Source organism: Patagioenas fasciata, chromosome 1 (genome assembly GCF_037038585.1).
Source record: "Patagioenas fasciata isolate bPatFas1 chromosome 1, bPatFas1.hap1, whole genome shotgun sequence".
Taxonomy (NCBI): Eukaryota; Metazoa; Chordata; class Aves; order Columbiformes; family Columbidae; genus Patagioenas; species Patagioenas fasciata.
In genome coordinates this window covers 161,686,830-161,701,730 of record NC_092520.1, presented here as the reverse complement: position 1 = coordinate 161,701,730, position 14,901 = coordinate 161,686,830, and the positions used below count along the sequence as shown (strand labels likewise).

The following is a 14,901-nucleotide window of genomic DNA, read 5'->3' as shown; positions in this document are numbered from 1 at the left end:
AAATACAAAATGTCAAGAATACACAATCACATTATAACATCTGCAAGACGTAGGGCTAAGACACTTTTAACACTACCTAGATGTGCTTGGACATGTTTATGACAAAGTCAGTGAAAGTGTCTTCTATATCAATAAATACTAAAATCAAATATCATTTTTACTGCAGCACAAGTTTCTGCAAAGTAAACACAAAGACTATTTTTGGTACAAAACATGCCTAGGCCCCCATGTCTGTGGGAGAATTTAATCACAAATGTAATGGGGAAAAAAGCACAAACTCTGCAACGAGAACATCAGCTGAACTCTTTCCTGTAAGAAGTCTTAATTTGATTGTAAGGGCTTATTAGAGTTGTACCACACAGTGTATGAGCACGTTAATTTAATAAGTGTCTATTTACAGACTAAGACAACAAAGCACACAAACAGTTCAACAAAATATGAAACAACGAACAAATACTTCTGGAAAAAATGTGTGGAGATTGCAAGCTCTTATTTTCCCTTGCTGAAAAACAAAAGCAAATGCATTATTTTACTAACATTGTTTTACAGAGTAAAATCATATTGCTTTGAAATTGGTCCACCTTTGTGAAAAACCCTGTATTTCTCTGCAATCAAGTGCCAATAAACTCAACATCTCAGAATTCTACAGTCAAACAGCATATATGAAGCATAAATGAGTTTTAAACCTTTTCATTTGTTTTTTCATCATCATCTTTAAGGAACTATGTTCCCCATTTTCAGGTGTGTTGCAACAATAATATAACTAGGTACTTTCATAGGAGAAACTTTTAATAACGTAGTACATTGCATACTGTAACAACAATGACTGAAAAAAAAAACACACAAAAAAAAAAAACACCCAACTGATTAGCTATTAACATTAAGTGACTAATTGCTTCCTGCTTAGATTATCACAATTCTAATAGCAAACAATTCTATGCTACAGTGAAATGCACCTTCTACCTGTCAAGAAGCCTACAATTTAAGTGGTCTTACATGAAACTCCAAACCATTTTGGATGACAGATCTGTTTGACCACTTTTTTTTTTTTTTTTAAACAGCGAAAGATACACAACTTTATTATTATAATTAGCCATCAGACCATTCTCAAGACCAACAGAATTTCATTTAACTAATGGTAAGCACTCCACCTACCATTTGACCATATCACACTAAAAAAACTGATATTTTTTGAGGCAGTTTTGAAGTGTTCTGGAAAAAAAGAACTGTGCTGTCAATCCCCTGCTGAATGCTACATCACCAAACTTGGGAAAAAGACATACCCGAACTAAGACAACAAAAATAATTCTTATTCTATTTTGCTGTGTTTTGCTTGATCTTACTGAACTGCTTGGGGAAGGGAGTTCTGGGAGACAGATGAGTGGCTCTTTCTTAAAAAACGTTCTGTGTCATCTGTCTTACATTAGCATAGAACCTAAAAGTATATTAAAATATCTGCTGATTTTGTTTAAGTGAATATTGATTTCTGAGGACAAGTGGTAGAGGATAAGATCACCTATTTTTCATACATATAAAACAGAGGTTATATTTCTACAAAAGTTAATAACTACATCATTTTCATAGGAACTGTGTATCCTTTAAATAACACTGAATTAATACATTAGCAGCACTACAAGGTGTTTCAAAAAGATGGACCCAATTTGAAATCACTATATCTTTGAAACTGAGTCCATCTTTTTTAAACACCCTGTATTCATTTTATTTCAAGCCTTATGGTATTTGATGAGTTTATTTTCTGCCTTAAACTTCAGAGATATGTCCCTTTAAGACAGCTGTGGCCTTCAAATCCTAGTAAATACTTAAGGTGAGTTCTCCCTCTAAAGGGAAGTGCTGTCTGGATACCACAATTTGATCATATACCCACGCTGACAATCCTCCTTCCTGTGATATTAACCATTAGGGGTATGACATGAAACTACAGTCCTCTTTGGTGAGACGTCACACTCTCTGTGAGTCATAACTCACAACTGGGAAGGAACACAACAGATAACTGACAGCCCTTCTGATTCTTGGTGGAGGAGATCAGAAGAGAATAACAGCAACTCAGCTGAAAGGACAGATCAGCCTAAATTTGAGGGCCAACAGCAACAAATGTGTTTTAGCGTTTCCAACATGTGAGGAATATACCAGAATGGAAGCAGGTAACATGCAAAATCACTTCTGCTGTCATATTTCCATGCTTTTAAGAGGCAGCTAGTTCGATGCTATGCCAATATTTTCATTTCTAAAAGTGCCCTAATGTGAGAACTACAAGTTGTAGTATTACTATTAAAGCATTTACAGCAACAATTGGAGAGTTAGTCAACATCTATTTCAGGAAGTTAATCTCCTCACACTCAAAACAAAAAGTGAATTCCTAAACCTAAATGGGGTATGTATCAAATGCAGAGTTGCAAAGCTACTTTCAGTTTGAGGAGATGCGTTTTACGGAAAAAAAAGAGGGAAAAAAATATTTTAAAAAGGAAAAGGCAAATAGCTCAGCAACATACATAATAGTTTGATCATTCAAATCAACAATACAAAAAAAAAAAGTCTTACAGAACTCTCTATCCTCTCAGCCCCTTGAAGAAAGGTGACAGGGTAGTGGTTTCTGAATGGTAAACAAGCTGAAAAGTAGTGTCCTTACAATTCTTCAGAAAAGTCTCATGAGTTTGTTCATACTACAAGATTGTGTAGAAAACAAATTTGTAGAATTTATCTGCATTAAGGACACAATTATGATATTTACAGTTTACTCTTGCAACCCTTTCTCAGCAATAAACTCAGTTTCATGGCAGCACTGAAAATGCACAGTTAGAGACAACGAAGGAAATTATACAGACACGCATTCCTTCTAACCTATAAATAATGCCAACAAATCAAGGAAATCATCATTTTTGTACCAAATGTTCCCCACTTACCTCTTAATCATCACTTACAGAACATAAACATCAGTACCAACAGGAAGAAAACCATACATTCTCTTCCAGCAAGCTGTCCAGCAACCACCTGTATCTACAACTTACCATAATGCCTCCCACATATTTTCATACAAAGCTCATAAATTTGTCTTAACAGTATTTTTGTAGAGTTCACATCTGAAATCTTCCACTGCTGTATTTACTAATACTGTTCACCTTCCACTTTATGCAAATGAAAAAAATCCATCTTACCGGTTTTAACTAATACAGACACAGAGAAGTTTAACACTCAAAGATAAACTTACTGTGTGGCTTTGACGATGTCCCAAGTGCTGTAATCATCAATGTGGCTTTTACGTCCAAGAGATTCACTATATCCATGGTTGTAATGGCTTTGAGGCTTTATTTCCTAAAAAAGACAAACTTGCTATTAGAACATCAAAATCAGCATCACTGAAGTTTCTCATTAGAAAAAATATTGCTGTAAGCAAAACTAAAACAGTACCCACTTCAATATACGCTAAAGTTACCTAAATCTGAGGGTGGTAAGTGGTAAGCTGACTGGCCACATTTTGCAAATCAGGTCAGTGTATTCCCTAATATAGATTTAAAACACCTTCCAGAAAACACCACTTGTAATAGCAGAGTTCTGTCAAATCCTATGCTGGATTACTTTTTTAGAATGCTAATAGAAAGTGGGTTTTCTGTTTGTTTCTTTTTTTTTTTTTTTAATAAATGCAATATAGCATAGCTAAAGAAAGCTCCTGGCCATAAACTGACATCATCCCACTCTGCTACTACAAATACATGTTAGACTTCAAATATCAAAGCCAAATACCTTCTAGAAAATAAATGAGAATGATTAATACCAATGACTAGAATCTACTGATACTTTATTGATTCTTCAGCTCCAGTCCCAGCTTCAGAGGTAACCTTTGCATGTTTAACCTATGAGTCTCAGAAATAAATGTCATGACTGTGACATGTTCTTCACCAGATACAGCTCCCTATGAACTTAATTCTTTTGATGAAGGGTAACACTTCAACTCTTAATGCTTCCCATGGTGGAATTTATATTAAAACACTGCATTGACAGATCACTAGGGCAGCAACATACTATTTTTCTTCACATACTGATGCATGTGAAAGTCAGTTCAGCAAGCTGAAATCAAATGATGAATGTTACACAGCTTCTAGACAATTTTCTGTTTGTTACAAATACTACAGCTGATTGCCTCTGTGTATCAACCATGCAATTTGGCCGCCTACATAAAAAAATATGAGAACTGGAATACTAAAGCAAAAAAAGAAGCAAGCTCCCTGAAAGTTCTGAAAATGCATTTCAATTGATTTTATTAAAATGTGTGTTATTTACTTTTACTCAGTCTTCCCCAATATATAGATCCATGAGCAGAAATTTTGTTTCTTTAATCTACACCTGGAAACACTTTTGAACACCTTGCAAAAGGCATTTAATTAAGGTCCCAACTTCCACTTGGTTATTAAAATGAGTGATTGATTTTTTGTTATTATACAAGACAGGTTTGTTTATTTGTTTGGTTTTTAATAAAGGTATCTTTAGTCAAGACAACCATACCATAATAAACCTAACAAGGATTTGCAGACACAGATCTCCACCACCTTCTCTCCCAAGAGGCACACGTTGCCCCCTACCTTAAGTGACTAAGAGACAATACTATGGCCAGGGAGACTTCCTAGTGCCATTTGAGCAGGTCTTCCATTTCTCACATTCTCTCAGCTGTGCAACAGCATCTGCAAAGGGAGCCGCTGGTCACAATCAGAAGCTGTGTCCAGTTGTGGATAGCCACCCCAAGTGTTCTCTAGCTTCCTGCAACAATAGCGACTCTCTGTTGACTGCAATAGGAGTTTAAATACTGAGCTGCATAGAGATAAGTAAACTCTCCTCTCTGATGCTCTTAATCTGAACCTTACTCCTTTCACCTGTATAAAGACATCTTCCCTGTAATTGTATGCTAGTAATCAAATCAGTCATCACAATTTTTTCTCATTAAAGTTACTTTTAAGGTATGTATGGGGACATAGCGGAAGATTTGGCGAGGAGATTAGTTAAATGTAAATATGCTCAAGTGACTTGCACCAGTCTGTAGAAAAAGCACATACATCACACTAATTGTTTTACTGACCTTGTGTGCTTGATGAGTAGAATCTCTGTGTTAGATAACATAGGCCTGTGAGAAACTCCAGGCACCTTATCACTATGTCTGAGATTCCTGCTTTGTTGTGAGAAAGAGCGGGAAGTTGCACCTGCCTGAAGCCTTGAAATACAGGCGAGCTCAGCAGGCCCAGTGATCTTCCAGCAGGGCTGAACTGACCAGCGCCTGCATCCTCGCTGGTGTCACCTCTGTCTGGGAGCTCAGGTGTAGCTTCGGAGATCCCCCGGTAGAGAGGTAACTAAAATAAAACTTGCTTTTTGCAATGCATTTGTGGCCTCTGGCTCTTCTTGTGACGTGCCTGCGTATGTGTACACAAGGTATTTCTAGCCTAAATTATTACATGCATTATGTATCTCTTGTAGAGAGGTAAAAAAAGATTGAAAACCAAAAACTACTTCTAAAATATCTATTTCCAGATTTCAAAATACTGAAGTCCTACTTAAGCAGAAATCTACAAACTTATACCAGTTATAAGCTTGGGTAAACTATCAAGAAGGTAGCTTAGTTGCAAATACCCAAAACTCTCAGTATTCATTTCCAGACTAACTTCAGTAGAGCAGGTTTGTATTTGTTACATTCAATGTAGCTGTTTCACGCAGGAAAAAAAAAAAAAAAACAATCAAATTAAGATACATTCTACTGCATTAAGTACATTTTGTAGGGCTAAATTTTACAAAATTAATATAGTAAGTTTTATAGTTAGAACATTTATGATATTTTTATACATTAAAAAAACCTTTTGGTAAATTCAAGTGTTAGAGCTTTAAAACCAGAACAGAGTAACTCTGAGAATTAGTGCAATAAAAGTCTTCATTTCAAAACAGATTTATTCTTACACATAGACTTATCTTCAGAAAAGTACTTATTTTCTTGACTGTAATGTTATTTTATGGCACTCATTTTTTTTTGTTGTTCTAAGCCTGAAAAACTAAATAGAATAACCAACTAAGCATTGGCAGTGCAGCAGGAGGCTGCTCTGTTGCCATCTCTACAGAAGAGATAACCGAAAGGAGTAACAGGGCATTTGCTGTCATCTAAACCACACGTTATAACCAATTCTCTTACTATCCAGAAACATTGCTTCACTTTGTATTTGAAGAAGGCAACAGCTTAACCAAACCTTCCCCCCACTCAGCTACTAGATAAGCCAGGGTGTTATCTGCAGTAAAGATATCTGAAAAGATATCAAAGGATGACTTTTTTTGGTAAATGTAAAGTAAAATACAAGAGAAGACTGAATTCATTATTTTGTGCCACATGATTCTTTTTCATCATACTAGAAAAAAAGCAGGATTTATACCACCCCTGTTCCACAGTTATTACACCACACAACTGCAGTAGGACTTCACATGTCAAATTGGAATGCTCTGACCCTGCAAAGCTGAAGGGTAAAACAAGTAGGCAGAGGCCAGAACAAAAGAAATTCACTGTCCTGGAGCATCCCAATGAGGAGATGTAGCTAAATGTATTTCTTAGCCTTCCACAGCTGCTGGAAGCAGAAAAGTTCTCACTTCCTTTTATCTAATCATTAAAAGCAAACCAAAAAACTTGGGTTATTTTTCAGGCAGATGTTTACTTACCAGGGAACACTACTTCTCTTGAGCTGCATTTTCCTGATCACTTTCAGCACACAAACCAGGCTTCTGTTCCCTTGAGCCCTCAACTGGCCAGTCAACAGAGCTGCCCAGTAACAATAAGTGTAAACTTCCATCAGCCTGAAGTGACCACGAAACCACAACCTTACTATACCAATGCTTTCACAAAAGGATTTACAGAAATACAGCAAAATCTTAACTATTACCATGTAAGTTCGAAAAAGTGAGAGAAGCTATTTCTTATAAGCCCTACCTACACGTTATCTACTACATTTACTAAGGACTTGAGGGCAATGACAATATCCTTAACTTTAAAAAAAAAAAATAAAATAATTTCCTTTTGTACTGTCTCTGAACTGCTTTCTTTAAGCTGAAATATTCAGATTTTGTTACATTAACGCAAAATAGCCGAAGTGATTGAAAAGTCAAAATTGAGGTGATGGCAAATATGACTTCCTGACACAACATTAGTATGCAACAAACAGTTTGGTTATTTATGTCTCTGCTTATGAAGCCCACCAGTTTAATGAAACACTGACTTCACAGGAAACTAGAATTGTCCTATTCAATGCAATTAATCATCACAGATGTCATGACTTGCAATATACCAAGATCTAGTCAACAGAACTCAACTGATAGCTACCTATGCTTCTACAAAGGCTATATAAATATGCCAATGGGAAAAAAAAAAAAAAAAAAAGGAAATAGGTAGATTTCTGATTATTTCAGCCAAACTAGTACAACCTGATGTCTGACATGTATTTGGTCCTATTCATACATTCACTTCAAACTGAAGTGCAAAGCTCTTCTTAGTTGTTCAACACACAGTGCTGAAACCCAAAAGCACATTCTTAAAACTCACAAGGAAGTTCAAATTATATTCTTTTTCTTTTTCCTTTAAAAAGTTCTGTAATCGAAACCCATAACTTCTAATACTACAGTACAGACAAATACACATTTTCTGCTGCATTTTGTTCTGGGTCGGTAAAGATGGGGTTAATTTCCTCACTGCCAGGACATGCGGGTATTCGGTACCATGTGAGGTCACGCTCAGTTATAGGGGAGCCGGAGGGAGGAGCGGGTCAGCTCGATCCCCTCTTGACCGCAGTTTGCTGCTTCTGTATTTCGGGCGCAAGTCCCAGCTCGGGGCAGGGCGGGAGCAGTTTCAGCGTGAGCTGTGGCCGGGGCGACAGGAGAGTTTCAGCGTGGGAGCTGCTCAGCGCTCCGGGGGGAACGGGGGGAGGCGGATCGGGATGCGCTGCGGGCCCATCGCTTCTGTAGGTTATTTTATTATTGTTCTTAATGCTTGTTCGTTTGGGGTTTTTTCTGGTTGGTGTGGATTTGGGGGTTTCTTGGGGTATTTGTTTGTGGTTTTCTCGTGTTTTTTTTTTCTTTGCTTGTTTTGGTTTTGTGTGTGTGCTTGTTGAGTTTCTGTTTTGGATTTTGGGTTTTTTTTGTTTGTTTGGGGTTTTTTTTTGTTTGTTTTTTGTTGTGGTGGTGGTTTTTTGGTGGTTTTGTTTGTTTGTTTTTCCTTCGCTGTCCCATTAACCTGTTCTTACCCCAAGCCACGAGTTTTGCCTTTGTTTTCTGATTCTCCTCTCCATCCCGCCCTGGGCAGGGGAGAGGTGAGCGAGCGGGATGTCACATCCCGTTTTAGCTGCCGGCTGGGGCTAAACTACAATAATCTCTCAAATGAAAAGAAGAGTAAATGTAAATCATTCTTTCTATCTATCCAGCCAGTGGTCAAGTTCTGCCATGTGTCTCTGCAGTCACTTGGAAAGTCAGAGTCAGAAAAATCCAGTGTGGTGACTGTTTGGTTTGACTGCACTACACTGTTGCAAACATAACCTGAAAGCAGTCAAGATCTTCAAAGACCACTATGATAATTAATCCATTTTAAGGACTGCAACAGTATATTTAAACTGTGAAGTTTGCAACAAGGACCCAGCAGTATGACAACTGAACATCTGAAAGTCAAAAAGCTAAGCCTAAATATGCAAGGATTCCAACTCACTCACTTAAAAAAAAGCTCATCTTGTATAGATAACAAAACTCCTCGTGAGCCTATACATGCTTGTGCATATTCACCTGTTGCAAGTTACGTCAAAGACATGGCTTAGAACAAAACCATGCCAAAGAACACACAAACGCACCTTCCCACCCCCTTCTTTGGCAAGTTTTATATTTTTTTAATGTTTAGCATAGCAGTTTTAAAGACTGCTATTTAAAAAGCTGTGGATGTCAAACACAATCTCTCCAGATGCATGGCTACCAAATATAAGGGCTTCAAGGCAGCCACACCACCAAGTGCTGCTGTAACATGCGCAGACATAGCTCACAAACTGAAACCATCTGTGCCCTGGCATCTCAGCTTCTGTTCAGCCCCAGCAGGACTAAGCACAGTCCTGTGACATCTGGGGTGAATTTGCCCAATCTTAGTCATTCTGCCTGAGCAGCTAAGCTAGAAAAAAATCATAAGTATGATGTTCAGACGACATCTATTTTTAGAGTTTAACAGAAGATTAAAACGCACAAAAATACAGATTATTTCCACCAACCTCTTGGACAGAAGAGAAAGCTCTGCTTAAAAATCCTATACTGATCTAAATTACTTGCCCACTATTACTAAAGGAATAGGCATAAGCATTAAAAAAGTGAAAAACGATGTACAGAATGTTTAGATCACACCTTTCACAGAACTTCATTGTCATCATTTGGCTTTTAGGTTCTCACCTAAAACAGGATAGAATAAGCCTCCTCCAAAATCATACACCCTCACACAAATTTTATGAAAATAGTTAAAATTCTTGAAACTACTACAATTTTTCTAAACATATGAAAGACTGTTAATAAAGTAACAATTAACATTTTGAACCTAGAACATTTAACATATTCACAAATGGCTTCAACAATATTCCTACATGTTAAAATATTTTTCCTTTTATGATGAAAATATTTACTCCAGGAGCTTAATTTTACAATGACGGTCCACTGTTAAAAGCCACTAACAGCTCATTCAAAGATGAAAAACTCAAATCCAAATGCATTTATTTGTTGATATTTTGATCTCTACTGACAACAGCTCCCTCCCAGCTGAAAGTCAGGAAAACTAAACAGAAGGCAGTAGAGCAGAGGCCCGATTTCAATGATTTACAACAGGCAGGTTGTAAACGCTAAATCTCTACTCACTTCATCCTGCTTCAAGGAATCATTTCCAAGCGTGACTTGAGCCAAATTAGCAGCTTACCATTGCTAAAAGAGAAAGGTCATTTCTCTGCCCACTCTCCCCTACTGCTCTTGGCTCTGTGCTCCTGCTGCCTAACTCAAGCTATAGCTTTGGTACTTGGAGCTGTGGTCACAGCAAGCCCACTCAACTCATTACAGGGGAAAAAAAATGAAGAGGAAACAGAAAGAAATATTTCTTTTACTGGGACAGCAAGTTGAATCTGTTTCTCCTGTGAAAAGACAGGCTCCAGAACCACTGGTAGAGGGAGAGCAAGTAAAGAGAAAGCAGCAAGAACATTTTGGCATCTGCCAGTTGTTAATTTGACTAAGTAATCATGGAACAACACACTTCAGCTTTTAAATATTCAAAGCAGCCAGACTCACAGGATGAAAAAATGATGCTACTTTTAGAAACTGTAGAGTTAGTTGGCTTGGAAGGTTGCAAGAGTGACAGATTTTACTTATTTATAAAAAACAAATTGGGTTCTTCAATTACTGCCAAGGGTCACTCTTCTAGATGAGCTTCCCACTTTAGTGCCTATCCTTTGACAGTGCCCTAATCACTCATATGCATCTGTGACTAGTTCGTCATTACTCATTAGTCACAAAATGTGTAGATTACTTGCATGGGTGCATAAGTAATGCAGGGTAGGAAAAAAACTCAGAAGAATGAGATTAAGGCTGGGGGAAAAAAAAATGTTTTGGAAAAAAGAAACAACATGGTACCAGAGAAAAAGGGAACCTCCTCTGGAAAACTGGACCAAAAAGAAGGGGAGACAGAAGATAAAGCAAAATATGAAAGATAACTCCAAAGAAAAAAGGAAGAAGTGCAGAGGAGAAAAAAGTACACACAGCTCTGAAGAATGAGCACTAGCAATACCTGCATTCCCAATCAGTTCTCCTCATAACCAAATACACAAGTTATGCTTATTTCCCCTCAATACTCAAAACTTTTAATCTTTTCCAATAAAAAAGCCTAACTGAAATAAGCTCAAGATGAATTCTAAGAGCAGTGTTCATAGAAAAAATAAGTTATGCATGAAAGAATAAAATGCCCAAGATTGAATTATTCTAAGACAGCAATTTCATAATTTGCAATTCTGTATAGCAGAAGGATACGAATAGGTCAATATGCCTGCTTGGACATAAGGGAGGGAGGAAAATACTGCTGCTTACAGCTGCTACACATGGCTCTGGTAGTCACTGACAGATGGCTAGAACTGCCTTTCCTTTAACATTATGCAATATTGCTGAAAGGAAGTGATACCATGACCAAAGTCAAGACAGTCAAATTCTGAATGGTGACCAAGAAAATACTAACAAGGTCTAAAATTAAAACGTAGAAATAAAAGCATTACCTTCCATAAAATATTGCATACTCTTGCCTTTCTTAATGAAAATGGAAGAAATCATAATTATTTTCTGTAATTGATGACTATACTATTTCTATATCTGGCTGCAGAATCATGATAAAATTAGAAGTGACTGCAGCTAGGCATACTATTTCAGGAAAGCCAAATAATAAAATAATCCTTTGTGTGTGTGTGTGTGTTATATTTTATAGAGACTACGGGAAGTTAATATTGAAGAATTCCTTCCCCTGTATTTGTGTCTGCAATTTATCTGTTCTTAATATGCTAGAATATAGTCCTTTTTAGTAAGCTTTCCCAGTTTTCCTCCTACTTTTAAAAAAGTGTAAGAATCTATACAGACAAATTTATTTATAGTAATTTGCATATTGTAAACACCCACATTAGTTTGTATACACATAAATACTAGCCACTCATGAGTTAGCGTTAATAGAAAAGCACTCACAAAGTAAGTACAAGCAAATCAATTCATTGCATTCCTAAAAAAAGATACTGTTGATTTTTTTTTAAACATTTTTAATGGAACTTTAGCTTCTGAAGTTTATATCTTCCCTATCAATTCACCTAATTCTGCAACACAGTAAGTCCCATCTTAGCTGGTCATCTTGCATATTTAAAAAACAAACAAACAAACCAACCACAAACAAAAACCAAAATATAACACCACCATTCAGTGTTTGGCTTGCACATACATACTATTGGACTTGCCTTACTTTGACCCTTACAATCTATGCTGTGACTCTCCCTGCCCCCTACTACAGCATCAAATTATACAAAATGAGTATGACATGACAAAAAAATCCTTCCATTCAATGCCAATTCTGTCACCATTTTCCATTACTTTTCACATTCAACAGCATCCTGTGAAGTCTGTTCGGTTTCCCTTCTAAATTTTTGGCCTCTTTGCACCATTTCTTGACACAATAACAGAAAAGACACATTTATGAAAATCCCTGGAGAAGCCAAATAAAGAATACATACACAATGGAAAAAAATCTGAACCTAACACTGATTCTTTTTTCTAAGCAAGTTATAGTTTAAGTTGAAAATGTTTTATTTAAAAAGCAGCAAAATAAATTAAGAAAAGCCTCATCTCAAACATGATAAAGTAGTCCTTCTGTTGATACAGAGTTTCACACACAAGCAAGTCAGACATCACACACAGAGAATAATCCTGCGTGTACTCTCCAATGTAGATCTAATTTTTTTACATAACAACGAGTTAGAGATGCTCAACTTGTGTCCTTAATCCAACCACTTTATGCAGAGGTCAGAGATCACGTGATTTAAGGCACAGCTGGTAACCAGTAAATTTTGTTCCTTTAAAGCAAGTGTCCATAACCAACTGACTGCTGCTTTCTAGTCATTTACTTAGAGATGCTCCTAAATTGAACAGTGTTACACTTTAGGAAGTAATAGCTTCACAAGTAGGCTTTTCAGAAGACCTTGTATTTGCACACATAGCATTAACAGCAAGCGCTATTTAAAACAGCTGTGTTTACTAGCATTTGTAAAGGTTAAAAAAAATTAAAAGCTTACAATACTATGGTTTAAGGCTTAAAGTTTTGTTTAATTTAGTAACTTGCATTAACATGTACACACATATTTTCAGTCTTTCTTTTCATTGTGTTCTCAGCCAAAATCTTAGGATTTCAACACAAAACTGTACTTTTTTCCAAGTGATTTAAATGCGTCTCAGAGTATTTGAGCTTGCAGACCTCTCAAAATAAGAAATCCCTGAGAATTAGCCTTAGTAGTCAGTCAACACAAGAGTAACTTAAAACTGATTATGCACTTCACTCTTAAAGTGCTAAACTTCAAAAAAGCACTTAAATACGTATCTAGTTCAATCCTGATTCTCAACTATTTGAAGAAAAAAGAAAGAAAAGGAAAAAAATACACAAAACCAAAACAAAACAAAATAAAAAACCCACAATACTCTCTTTAAAACTGCCAGAGAAGGATTATCTGAAAAGTCTTTTTTTATATATCAAGACTTTTTGTTCAATTTTCAAACTTTGTAACCTTACATATCAAAAAAAAAATTGTATACTGAAGATTCCACTTTATTCAGCAAGTATTTGCCAAAGTCACACTCAAATGTAAATTATGCTGCTTAGTGAATCTACAATTAAGTCATCTCTGAGGAACAGTGAAAAAATTGAATCAAGAATTAGAGCACTGGCAAGTGTACATGACAGAATAAAGAGTCAGTCCACCTACAGACCCTCTTTTCTCCTTAGCACTTAGTACAAGTTGCACTCAGTCCTCATGGAAAACTTGAATTCACTGTTCCCACCACAGCCTTGAACCAGCAAATGGAGCTTCAAATCCATAGCTAACTAAGCAAACTCTCATTCCCACTTATGATAAACACAGGGTGGTTCATCTACCACAACAAGGAAGTGAATGCAAGAAGTGAATGCAAGGTGCTTCTAGGCATGCTGACAGTCAATTTTTTGCAGCATATGAGAGACAGTTTAGGAAATTTGTGGTCTGAGAGCTATGAACAGTCACAGTCTATCCAACTCCCAATGTTCCAAACTGGTCACACCAGCTCAACTTCTACCTTTTGTCAGTACTGTAGTGCACTTGATCCTACAATGAGTATGTTTTGTGAACTGGCAGAAAGTTAATCACTTTTTTTTTTTTGGTATGGGATGAATTTTCTACTGATTTCCTTCCCTGAACTGGCTCATCCTGGGACCAGACAAGCATCACTGGCAGATGTGTGCATCTGCAAGTGCTTAAAGGCAGATTTCACAACTAAGCGTAAGGCAAACTAAAACTGCCCTGCCATCAGAAGCAGTGGTCACACTCACAGTCCTGGTTGCACATTCTTGATTACCTTTTACCAGCTCTCACAACAGTGCAGTAATGGTTTCTTCAATTAGGTAAGGTCACAGACTCACAAAGCAAGAAGTATCTCAGTTCACCTACTGGCCACACAATTGCAAGAGCTGACCCCAGGAAGCAGAACAGAGACTATGTATGGGTTCCACCATGGCTTTAGGGCAGCTTAAACTCAGTTGCAAAACCACATCCTTCAAAGTCAGCGATAAAAGTGTTTTCAAAGCACACTCTAATGTTCTTCCTCTCTTGCTACTGTGCTCCCTCCTCACTGAGTCATCTTCATCTTCCCCTGGTCTTGGGCAGCCTTCCCAGCTCCAAACATGGCATTCCCACTACCCTCCATTTTTGGTACCTCCTCCCTTACAGTGATAATCAATAAAACACTTCTAAAGACCTCACAGCATCCTACAAGGGTAGGAAGAAATTACTAGATTTCAAAATTGCACAAAACAAATTGTAGTCTAACGTTACACCACATACTGGACGTGACAGGCCTGAGGGTTCAATTCAGCCAGACTCCCTCTGATTTCAGAAAAAGCTTTCAACTTCACTCTACAGTCTCATTTATAACAGATCCCAGTGTTTCTCTTAACTCTAGGGATGCTGTGAAAGTCAAATCTTTATCTCTTATGTCTTTGAAAAGCAGCAGAGGACAGTGTGCATGCTGAAACAGCAATTACTGAGGCTGCTCCCATCTAAACATGTCAGTATCAATGACAATATTATCCAATTTTCAAGCAGA

General features: G+C 37.1%; 1 protein-coding gene across 1 annotated transcript in view; it reads right to left on the bottom strand.

The window, feature by feature from the left end:
• The window catches only part of ZDHHC17 (zinc finger DHHC-type palmitoyltransferase 17), a 76,353-nt gene that overhangs the window by 53,696 nt on the left and 7,756 nt on the right, over positions 1-14,901 (bottom strand). The window contains exon 2 of the mRNA XM_071799389.1: positions 3,227-3,330. Coding sequence (XP_071655490.1) covers positions 3,227-3,330 — 104 coding nt within the window. The remainder of the gene's footprint in view (positions 1-3,226; positions 3,331-14,901) is intronic.